The sequence below is a fragment of the Argiope bruennichi genome, chromosome 10 (genome assembly GCF_947563725.1).
Source record: "Argiope bruennichi chromosome 10, qqArgBrue1.1, whole genome shotgun sequence".
In the NCBI taxonomy this organism is placed as follows: domain Eukaryota; kingdom Metazoa; phylum Arthropoda; class Arachnida; order Araneae; family Araneidae; genus Argiope; species Argiope bruennichi.
In genome coordinates, this window is record NC_079160.1 from 109,143,847 (window position 1) to 109,156,666 (window position 12,820).

The 12,820-nt window shown below is 31.6% G+C and overlaps 1 protein-coding gene across 1 annotated transcript; it reads right to left on the reverse strand.

Annotated features, from left to right (window-relative positions):
- Positions 1 to 820: 820 nt before the first annotated feature.
- LOC129988702 (toxin CSTX-11-like) lies at positions 821 to 12,000 on the reverse strand. The gene is made up of 4 exons (XM_056096974.1): positions 11,892 to 12,000; positions 6,468 to 6,600; positions 4,638 to 4,725; positions 821 to 1,179 (listed from the first exon to the last, which is right to left on the reverse strand). Exons 2-4 carry the CDS (start codon positions 6,550 to 6,552, stop codon positions 972 to 974), a joined length of 381 nt encoding a protein of 126 aa, XP_055952949.1. The 5' UTR covers positions 6,553 to 6,600; positions 11,892 to 12,000; the 3' UTR covers positions 821 to 971.
- Positions 12,001 to 12,820: the final 820 nt, after the last annotated feature.

Here is a 12,820-nt window from a genome sequence, read left to right on the forward strand (position 1 = left end):
CGAGTGGGTTAGGAATCCATTTCATAAGATACCTGAAGGACTCTTAATTGATTAGTAAAAAAAATTCATAGACCTCACGACAAGGGGAAAAACTAGAAGACAATTTAGTAATAAATCACAATTTGAATTTTGGGTAGGAGTAGAGGAAGATTTTAATTGCACTAAACACAAGGGCATTTCGCATTCTATTACCATTTTCAACATCCTACCTTTGTGAAACTGGATTTCCTGCTGTAACTACGTGAAGACAAAATATATATCTCAGCAGAACTGAGAGTGGCTATTTCTAATATTAAGCCTTCCTTCGAAAAACTTTGCTCTGTAAGACAGGCCCCCAGAAGTCACTAATAATTAATAAATTTGCTTTAATTTAGTATGTTTTGATTAATTAAGTTGTTTTACTTTAATTAGTTATTAAATATGTCGAAATGTATTTTGTTTTCTATGTGTATCTGTGCTTTCCTTTCAGTCAGTTAATCAATTTTTTTAAATAAAATTTTCTCTTGTATATTCTCGTGCCCCACAGGTTGAGAAACGCTGCATTAAATAAATTGCATTCGCTGAAGAAAAGAATTATTGGTGTAGGGATGTAAATTAATGTTAGAATTTTTTTTTTATAAAATTGTATTTTTCATATGAGATATTCGTATTTAATAAATCTTTATTAAAAGTTTTTTTTTTTTTTTTGCAAAATTATGTGTTTGCTTTTATTTATTCATTAATTTAATTTTTTTTATTTATTTCAATCCTCAAATTATTATTTTATAAAGACTATAAAGCAATAGCGATTTTATATATTTGAGAGTAAATTGTGAGAGTATTTCATTATGAAATGCCAAGTTTTTTTATTTATTTCATTTTCAATAAAATCACACAAAAAAAACTAGAAATGTGGAATTTTCAGTTATGACTCGTTCTATAAATTGTCTTCATTGCAGAGGTATTTGACAAAAGGAGTGAGGTGGGTTGCCTCAAACCATTTTTGTGCCGACGTTCCATGCCAAATCGACGACTTTGTAGCGGAGAGGGTTGTGGCAAGCGCAGCGTTCTCTCTTTTTTCCCTTTTCGTCCACCACGTCGTGGCAGTGACACTCGTACTTGAAGAACTTTCCTCTGCAGCAGTTGTGCTTGTCGTGAGTGCACTCGTGGTGCTTCTCAATGCACTTCCTGTCCTCCTTCCTGAAAAGGAACATTTCTCTCTCGTAAGTGCGTTTTACTACCTCTAAGAAAAAGGGATAAATTATCGGCACTTTCACTTATTTGCATGAAGTTGTGGCTATCCATCAATTTTGAGTAATTTTCTGTTGCATACGAAATCTGGATTGGGAATTTACAAGCTCTTTCTTAAATATAATTCTTTGATCAAAAATAATGATTAGCAAACGATTTAAAAATAGTTAATTGGAAAATTAAAAAGTGACATGTTCGAATATTCTTTATTTAAAATACTGTGATCTTTTTCACTATTGATCCACCTTTTCGCTCATCATAGCGTTAACAAAGATACAAAATGTGTAAAAATATGCAATTATTTTTTAATTAGCTGACTAAAATTCATGTGAATAATTTCTTGTTACATTTTCTGCATTTTGTTTGTTAGGAGGATACCCTGAAGCGAAAATACTCTTTGCCTGCTGTATTCTAATTATTATTCACAAGATAGTTAAATTAGTATTTCTTGAGTAAATATGCTATTCATATATTGAGTAACTACAATTGAGATATTTTACGAAAAAAAAAAAAAATTGTATGCACTATCTTTGAACGGATGGATTAATTTGGAATCACTGAGATATTAATATAAGAACTGTTTCAACACCACCAGAACTTTAAAGCAGTAAAATTAAATAATGAATTAGTAAATTGCAGTAGTAGAAAATTTAAGTAGAGATGCAGTAAAAGCTGAATACCCTTTTTTTCATCTCCTACTCCCCAAAATTAAAATTGGGCTTTAAATTATTCATTAGTTCAGGTTAATTTCGTTGATATTCCTTCATCAAATAAGGATTATTTAGTCCCTTTGATTCATTGTTATATGATGAGTCCACACCATAACACCACGAAGACTTTGATACCATCGCATGTACTGAGCGCCTGAGTTGTGAGTCATTGGTCCAATCGAATTCGAAACCGACACCCTTCTAGGCTTCTATTTTAAGCATACAAATTGATGTACAGTTTTGTATTATGCCCTTACAGGCAAGGCACTAGTCTATTTTACATTTCCGTTTTCGCTGCATAGTTTTTAAACAAAAGAATTGTTTGAATGCTTGCTCTCTGTAACAGTAATTAGAAAATGTTAAATTTTGCATAATACATTTAAGAAGAAACAAAGATGTTAAACGTACGAAGACGCCCAACTTCTCACACTATCACTTTCGAAAGGAAGCACGGTGGTATTGTTCTGTCTTTCTATAAAAGAACATTAACAGTTTCATGAAAACTTTAGAACCGAATAAAAGTAATGAACACAAGAAATTATTTGAAGCCCAAACATACCAAGAATAGTTAAAAATGAAACACGATTGAGGGCATCAGTTTGCATTAAAAAAATTGTAACTGCGTAAAACTCTCCAATTCAATGCAATGAACCACAGCTGATGAATTACAATATTAACGTAAAAAAAGCCAAGGCTAAGCAGGATATTAAAATACGGCAGGATGCAATGATTTTGCAAAACCAAATATTTGAGTTAAGGCCTGAATAGGCATTCTTAAAAGGATTCGAGTGATACTTTTATCTATGGCTTAGGAAAAAGAACTAGAGTACGATTAAGGGTTCTTCTATACTTAGTTTATTTTCAAGTGTTATTTGTTTTGATAATTTTATGGCATCATTTCCGAATGAAAGACCGCAGATCAGTGGAAGGGATTATTTCTATCTGATTTTAATATATATTTGCACTCTTTCAATTAACAAATGCAAATGTATAGATTTCAGCTACTTTAAAAATAACGGAACGAAAGTCGGGGAGTCACTGCATAGTTAAAAAATGTTCTTTAATTAAAGCTATTTCAAGAATTTTTTTTTCAAATCAGCCTAGGGCTGCATTCAGAAAGATTTTCGATACTTTGTCCAGGAATTGCTCCGTTATGCGGAGATACCATTTCTCCTGATAAGAGCACGTTTCTTCATTTGTAGGTTGAGAGTGGTTCCCCGCTTTCTGAAAGCACCAACATTTGTATTTGAACGGCAACGTCTCACTTCGGCAGCAATCATGACGATTCTGGTGCAGTCATGGTGAAGCGGTATGCAGACATCGGATCTGAAAATCCATCGCCTTTGAAATGAAACACTTCTTTCTGATAAAGTTAAAAAGAAATTTGACAGACATGCACAATCTTGATAATTTACTTCTCGGGAAAAAAAAGAAAGAAAAAAAAGCAATGTTCATTCCTTAGAAATATACAAAATATGATCCATCTATTGCTTTTGTAGAATCATTTTCGGTAAATTCAATAAAAAAAATATCTTAAGAATTCCTGAAAGTGTAAAAAGCAACCAACTAAAAATTAAAATAAAATTTTCCTATTGGTAGAAAATTCAGCACAAAGAAATTTTGTACTTCTGTCAAAGTAAGTTGGGAGTTGAGGCGATTTTCTATTCAGAAAGCTTTATGGAACTGCACTTCATAAAATAGCTATTTTTTTTAATTTTGCCAAATTTTTCAATTTAATGTAGATTTGTTTGCACTGAACGTTCTCTAAAATAAATCCTTTGAGTTTCTGCTGATTATTATATTTTTAAGAGTTCTAAAGTTTTTTGAAATGATGCGCTTCATATTAAAAAGAAAGCATCAAAAATAAAAGACATTGAAAAATTATTAATATATAAAGACCCATGAATATTACTAAACTTCGAAGTGTTATTAAAAGGAAATCTTTAAATCTAACTGCACATCAAAACAGATAAACAGAACACATTTTACCACTGCTTCAGTTCAAATAAGTATCTTAAGTTTCAGTCGAACATTCCATAAAAATGGCCGAAGTATGAAGAGTGAGAACTGATCCCCGCCTTACATGCGTATCTAAGGTACATCTGCTTCGGAACTCTAATATATATATATTTTTATTCTTATGAGGTGAAAATCGCGATTAGACTGTGTGGCGTCTCATTTATTAATGCACATTCTTATTGCCCAAAAACACGAGTAGATTTTTTTTAAAAAAATGTGAATGCATTGATAGCTTTTTCAAAACTAATTTATTTTTTTGTAAATTAAAATTTGTAATTTTGTAGAATTATTTTTTCGAAAGAGTTATTATTATTGCAAAATTGAAATATTTTCTTAAAAAAATCTTTTGTTTTTTCAAACTTTGTGTTGTAAAAATTTGTATCAGAAAGAAAACGAAAGTCAGAAGAAAATTTACCAGAAAGGCAATGGTTATTAGTTAATAAAACAATGACTAGACATCATTTATGTTCATTTGAAAATGACATGACCAGAATCAATTCCTGAATCCACTGTGCATCTTGTAAAAATTAAAGTTGCACATAATCACGCGGCGAAGAATTTCGAGTAGTTTTCTAAACGGCATACGAAAACACCTGTCGTCACAACCTCTATAATCAGAGCCATTACCATATGCCATAATTACCATATGCTTTTTTTTCAATAAGGCAGATCTCTTACCTGTATTCTTCTTTAGATAAAGACATCCTGCTTTCGGCAGCATCCAATTCATCTAACGATTCACTTAAAGGAAACGTTTCCTCATCAGCTATTAAAAATAATAAGATACCATTACATACAATGATGAGTTATCACCATTTTTTTTTTTTTTTTTTTTGTAATATTTACTATAAAAATGGTTCAAAAATTTTCAACATAGTTGTAAACAGAAAGCTAACTGCGAGATGCAGAATGCAAATTTTTTCTAAAAATGCTCTTCCTAGAAACAGTTGGACCTAAACAATGACATCGGGCATCACATTCTTGAGACACTACTATTTTAAATAAAAAGAGTTGCACTCCAATCAACTAAATGAATCACCTAAACTAACTAATTTATGAAATATTAATATCATTCTTTGATTTTTTAAAAAAATTTCAATTTTAGAAAACTTTATGAACAGTCTCAAAGAAGATACGTTAGGGTTTCTAGCGAGTGAATGGCCTGTGATTATGAAAATGTTAATTGTTCTGAAACGGTAATATAAAAACGTCATTAGTCGGTCAGATTTAATCGCAGAAGGTAGAAACTATTTATTTATTTAAAAGTTGGAGTGTCAAGATTATTCCGCAGAATATGATCCCTTAGTACCAAAAGACTGTCTAAAATTTAAACTTCATAATTTTTTTTCAAAAGTGCATTTATTGACTGAAAAAAAAATAGTTTTTTTATCATCATTTAAATATTTTGAAAGTGAAATAGAAACCTTCAAAAACTGAACTTTACGAGAGAACTGAATTCTCAGAAAAACTTTTGTTGAATAATTCTATGAGACATTATATAAATTATGAAAACTTTTCTGTAATGCACATAAACTTCATTGACGAACGACTCTGCTTTTAATTCGCATATTAAAAAAAAGACATGGTTGGTGTCACTAAGAGATATTTTTATTTTAAACGCAGTTTAACATTTAACCTTTAATTTAAAGTTGAAATTTTAAGGGTGCTGACAGAAAATTATATAGGGAAAGATATTACGTTGTAGAATGAACAGGACTGCTGAAGGCCTACATATTAGTATGAGTGAGTTACAAAACTTTCGAAATTTGAAGTTTAAAAATATTTGGATGAAAAACCTATTATAAAACCAAGTTGCATCAAATATTTATTTCAAAATTACAGCGAGCATTAATACTGGCGAACCAGCTGATCGCCAAAGGCAGCAAGTCTACTTTAAATTACTGAGCGTACAAATTAAAAAATGTACATGCAACGAAATAAAAACAGAACTAAAATTCCTGCCTTGGTGGTCATGTCTAAAGGAAGCAATTTCTTAAATATAAAATTTAACATTGGCCAAAGCAAGAGATTGAGTGCTTTGATGGATGTGTTTGAAGTTCATCTTAACATTCAAAACAGACTGGGTGCACAATTACACGTTAAAAAAACTGTAATGAAATTGATATATTTACATTATATTTTACAGTTTACAATCTATAATTTACAGTTCCTTAATTAGCAAATCGGAACATTTTTGAAACTGTAAAAAGCTGTAAAAAATTTCAAGAAATAGTCTGAAACGTTCTTACGACGGTTGGTTTACATTTGATTGTTGCCGTTCGACAATGAGTAATAAGAGAGATTTTCGTGACACGTCCATTAAGAGTTTTATGTGCATAAATTGGTTCATGTTTATTAAAACTTATTATTCATGTAGAGCATTTGTATATGAAGAGCAGATTTTTTTAAAAAGTGCACACATTTGGTACATTAAATTCAATAAATTATATGATATTTTGTAACTTATGACATTTATTGCGATGATTGTAAATATATATTAACACTTACCTTTTTCAGCTATAGCACAGGCGAATAAGAGCAGACAGATCACCGCGCAAGGAACGGCGAATCTCATTTTTATTATATTTTCCATAAGAGAATTGTGAAATGCGATTGAGAATTAACGTATGCGTCGAACGGTCTGTAAATATAAAATGATGGTTTTAATTCTAGCTTAAATTGAAAAATATGATTACAATTTAATAAAACTTGTTTTCCTTAATCATTTTTAGGTTACTTTCATTTTTTAAATCAAAAAAATTAATAGCATCAAGGTTTTATTCACAATTCAAATTAATATTGATGGTTGGCCTAGTTGGTCATTGGATTATTTTGTTACAACAGCCACCAATGGCACAACTGTGCAACAAACGCAGCGGCCGTAAATTGTATTTAAATACAAAGCTGAAGCCTCTGTAAAATGTAAAACTTTGAAAGAACACAGACGAAATAATAGATAACTGTACATTAAGAAAAAACAAAGTTAAAACGCGTTAAGTGTAGGATTTAAACCGAGCAGCTGTCGAAAAATTAAACAGATTTAAGTGAGGCTTCTCACCCACAAAATCTTTCAGAGATAGAGATGATAAATAAGATGAGTATGGCGAGACTGAAGAAAAGTTCATTCAAAGAATATAATTCACAGTACACATAGATAAAAAGCTTATTGGTGAACTAGCCCATAATAATCTCATTTTAAATTATTCTCTTATTTCCTGATCCCATTTCATTTCTTCTATTATATTAATTGAACAGAAACTTTGTAAAATGCCTGAAGTTGCACTTTCAAACGCTCCGAGTGAAGGGATAAAAAATGGCAAGCTTAGCGAATTTTTCTACAAGATCTCTATGATTCCCTTGCTTGTGGTTGACTCCTGTAGGAAATCCCTCTCGGAATCTCAAGGTATATAGGCACTGGGAAAATTATTCTGCTTCTCTTTTACGCTAATCTGCTCTTATATCGCACTGTGGAACGGACGTGCCTTGTCCGTGTATCTGGTACAGTAATCATGGCTCCCGGAATGGAAATATAACGAAGCTAAAAATGCAAAGTGTCATCTTCTCTCTCTTCGGCAACGATTCTACTTGAAAAATTAAATGTTTACATTTTAAGAGCCGACAGGATATATCTGTGCGAAATTATCAAAGGAATTAAAAGAATTAAAATTAAATATGCGAGAGAAGCTTCAACGCTGCATTGCGCCATGTTCACTGAAATACATTTCTTTTATTATTGAACAGGGAGAAACAGATGTCAGTTATGAACCGTCTAATCCATAGTTCAAGAATCCGAATCCCACAAAATTCTATATTGAATGAAATGACCTGGACACAGGAAAGCTGATCTATTATGCTGTTAACTTCCTGTTACTGATAACTGATAAGGCAACAAATGAATACAGCAGATTGGTCAGTTCTTGCGTGAGGAACATCAGCACCAAGAGCCCTCAGCAAGCTTACACTAGCCTTGACGAGGCGAATGGAATTATATTTTTCTGATATCTCAAAATTTCCACACACATAACTGTTCCAATATTTAATCTTAATAGTTTATAGTGGCAAAACTATGAGCATATTAAGTGTTTTTTGCATAACTAAAGCAATATTTCATTAAAATATTTCAAAACGAATTCAAGCATTTAAACAATTTATGATATAATGTAATGATTCCTTTTTGGCATTCCCATCGAGGACAAGACGTACTTCCTTAGGGAAGAGTGGTACTGTGGCTGGTGATGGCCCTTTGGAGTCAACCACAGTTCCCGCCAGTGTGGTTGTTGCGGCGGTCCGGTCATTCAGTATTTATTTTCCGTGCGCATTCTTGCTGTTCGGACAGCAATGAGAAGACAATATAAATTATTATAATGTGCCGTCGTTGCTGTCAATCAGATATCTAAAATAAGAATTGTAACTTTCAAAATGCAGGAAAATTGAATGTTTGAACTGGATAAACAAATCAGACTTATGATTTCCAGTGTCATTATATTTCCTCACACTATTACAAATATGGAGCTTTGGAGGTTATTAGGTTTCAAAAAAGCTTATTGGAAGGTAAAAAAGACAGGATGAAGTTCTCAAGAATGCTCTTGATTGTCTGCAATTCTAAGTGAATGTCTCTATTATTCCAAGAAAAGAAGTTATCCATTAAAAGAATGTGTCGCTGAAGATGTAATAGGAATAACAAATGAAGTCCCTTGAATTTCGCAACTCATCTCATGATCACCCTCATCCTCATACGGATGAAATTAGAGACTCGGACTGATTGATATGCCACTGGATAAGGGAATAAAGGTATTGTGGACTGCATTTTGAAAGCTTTAATATCAGTTACTTTTTATATTTGTTCTAACGTAAGTGTTTCAGTGCACTGTTTACGGATTGCTCAATATCAGAAGAGGCATTTTCAGGGCATTTAGAAGAGGTCTCATATTTTATTCAATTTATGTATAAGCAATTTGAGCAGACTGATTTTGAAATGCGGACATAAACGAAAACTTAAGCTGTTTGTGTTAGGAATTTTCGTCTTGCTTCAGGATATCGCATGTTTTTATTTTAGCTGTAGTTGATTATTTTTCAGATTTCTAGTGAGGCAGGAGAAAAATAGGATTTATAATTTTAATGCAGGTCAAGTATTTTTTCTATGAAACACATCATTGGCTATCATTACCTTTTTTTGCATAACAAGCAAATGTGGGAGTTCTGAGGCAATTTGATTTTGATTCGCCAAAGTGCTAGACACTGAAAGCAATTTGATGAACTTGGAAGGAAAGATATCTCTGGTAATTTTATATTATCTGTACAAAGTAAGCTTTATTCAAAACGCACTAGAGAGATCTTCTTTTTTTAAGCCAATACGATATTGTGAAAAAAAAATTAGGCCAGACGGAACAAACCACTGCAAATACTAACAAATTATGGTAGCCATTGGTTCTGAAATTTCCCATTATCAGGCATTCTTACCATAGTGTGAATCGGAACCTGTATGCGGGGAGTCATTTCCGTAGACACTCATCAGTAAGGACAGAGTTCTCTTAAGGACAAGGCCCAAGGTGTGACTTTTTCATTTGTACTTTAAGAAACGAACGATGTGGGCGGGCAGCAGCCAATCAAAACGATATACTGGGGACAACCGCCTGGATTACCTCATGCTGTCCACACGGAGACCTTCGGATATCCAAAAGAAACAGAATGCAAACAGATAAACAATGGTTTCTCGTGGAGAACTCTTTCACTCTTCACCGAGGGAAGGAAGAAGAAAGCAAACAGACCCAGCTAGAAAGAAAGAAAAAAATAAAAGGAGAAAAGACCCTTTGGAACAAGAGGCATATAAGGTCAAGGCTTCTTTGAGACATAGAAGCCCTGGCGCTCGTCTTAGGTGTCAGCTTGAAGATGAAATATTAATGTATTTATGCTCCTTTTGGAATAAATAAATAATGCCGTACCCCCAGCCTATTAACACAAAAGGCTGAATAACACTATTACGATATCCTCACATTATTGATAGCAAATAAAAATATAGAACAACATCCTAGATATAGCATAAAATATCTTGTAATTGTAAAGTTAGTTGCCATTAACACTTTTTAAAGTCCCTTATGACAATAGCGAGAAGACGAAAGAATCGTATTCAACCCGGACGCTGCTTACCCTGGCGACGCCACAAAATCACGTCATTTGTTAAGTTTATCAGAAAATAACTTCAATTTTCATGTCAATAACAAATCCATAAAAGTGATGTATGATCATATATCCTTAAGAAAAAACAGATAGAAACTAGAGAAAGAAAAGAAAAATGTCAACAACATAACTTTTTTTTAACCTTGTAACTTGAGTCATGGTATATATTCAATATGTTTTGTGCATCAGAAATATTGAGCAAAAAAAGAAAAAGTCTGTAAATTTTACATAACTTCTGAAAAAAAGAGGGCTTAAAATACATTTAGCGTAAGTAAAAAACATTAAAAATGAGAGCTTTCAAGAATTAGTCTTAAAAAAAATACTTATTTTTTTAATGATACAAAAGAACTTTTCCATTAATAAGTAAATACATAAAAAAGCCTATGCGCAATCAAAATAAACTAAGCTAAAATTTCTCAAATTAAATTTAATAAATTAAACTTGGATTTTGGTGGACTGTCCACTGAAATTTTTTAACTAAATAAATCTATGTATTCTACAGAATTACAACCTTCATTGCACTATCTTACCTTTAAAATGGAGGCTCGTGTTTTTCTCTTTAGTAACATAAATTCTTACAGAATGATAAGTGGTGATAATAGATCGAATGTGCATATTTTTTTATTACATTTGCTATCAGAATTAAAAGGATTCTGAGGAAAGAACTGGGAGCCCGTTTGTTTCAAAGTGGGCTTTGAAATAGTTGTTTCATACAAATTCATCTTGTTGACTTCTTTGTAGAAGATGGAATTTGATTTCATTCAGGCAATATCTCAGCCCTTTTATGTTGAACTTATACCCTCTATAATATTTTTTTTTCATATTTGAGATAGAGCATTCCAATCTTCTGTATGAACACCCTTCAAGCTTCATTTATTTCTCTTAAGATATTTCTATTTTAATCAGTCTCAACTTAATTGATCTGTAACTTACAGCCATAAATAAGTTCTCACCCTGCGTTTTATTGAATAGCGCAGAAATTGACAACATTCACTACGTAACTGTATTCATACACAAAAAACTTGTCAACTGTAAAATGAGTGGATATTCTTGGAATTATAATCTGTCTCAGCGGATATTAATTAAATATTTCTCTTGGTATACAACCTTTCGAATATATACTCATATAAACATGATTTTGTGCAATCGCCTCAGGAAGCATACCCTTTTGATAAGAAATACCAAACGTTCTTGGATTTTTTTTTATTCTACATTAGCACGCATATATATTATTATTGCAGCTAAGGATTTCCTAGTTGCAAACACACATATTTAGTTCTTTCTAGCAAACTCGCTATTGAAAGACAGTCATCAACAAATGAATATTTTTCCCTTTTCATTTTCAAATGATTATGAGTCGAAGACTCCTGGTTATATAATATAAGCTTCTTTGGAAATTTTAACAAAAAATAAACACTTGGGTTGTGAAATTCGCATTTAGAAAGAAATTTTGAATTGATTCTGAACTCTTCCCACATTGTATCATAACCAAAACTTACCTTCTAATTTAAAATTATGTTTCGTTTTAGAATCTTCTAAAACATGATTTGTAAGTTTGATATAACTGCTTTACCTATTTTATTGAAACAATTACCTTTAAATTATCTGAAAAAGGCCCAAAATAGCCAATGAAATCGGTCCAACTAAAATTAAAAAATTGAGAAGTATTAAATAGCCCGAAATACAATTACATTTTAATATAAATAAACATATTAGATTTTCCAAGATGAAAGTGAACATAATTTCAGTACTTACAGGTAAGACGTTTTCAGTAGTCTACGAATAAGAGATCGTGTATTAGATTCAATGATAAATTAAATAAGAAGACTCGTCACTGGCAGACGATTTTGAGTCTTCTTTTTTCAGTGCGAGCCTTTTATTCAGAAGATTTTTATGAATGACAGACATTCACAATAGTGAATTCTTGACATATTTTTCAATGAATAAAAAACATTTGCAAAATGTCAGAAATTGTTTTGACTTATTTTTGAGAATGATTGGCTTATTTTTGTCATGTTTTGTAAATAGTATATCTGGCTTAAACATTTTACCCCTTCCTTGAACACATGTTCTCTTAGCATCCGCCAAAGAATAATGGCAGATGAGCGACAAGATAAACATGAGAGAAATAATGCGGGGAAAATTAAAAAAATAATAAAAAAAATAAATAAATAAACAGAACGATTGCTATTTCCCATCCGTGATAGAGAAAGGATGAAACATGAAGGCATTTATTTATCTTGCGCCAGATAAAACACATTTCAGCTGTTATGCAGCTGCAGGATTGTCAGATATATGATCGTTGACTATCATAACAGTATATCGCAAAAATAAGTCGCAACAAACAATATATGAAAACTGAAAAAAGTAAAATAAAAATTTAAAATATTTTCATAAATGCTCTAATATGAATGATTTTTAAAAACTTTGAATTATTTTTCACTTCTTAGTTTTAAGAAGTGAAATTATGGAAATCAGCTCTGTAAAATCTTAAAATGAATTTAATATCTTTGAAATTTTTTAGTGAAAATCTAACTTTCGAGCCTCTTTGTCATTCTGATTGTTAAGAAGCACAGTTTGAAAAGGTTTTTTTTCCTTCTTGAATGAGCTAAATAACTTTTTCCAACATAGAAAGCTCGCATTTTAATCATTCTTTACATCAGTTCTGATTTCCAGCAGAACCA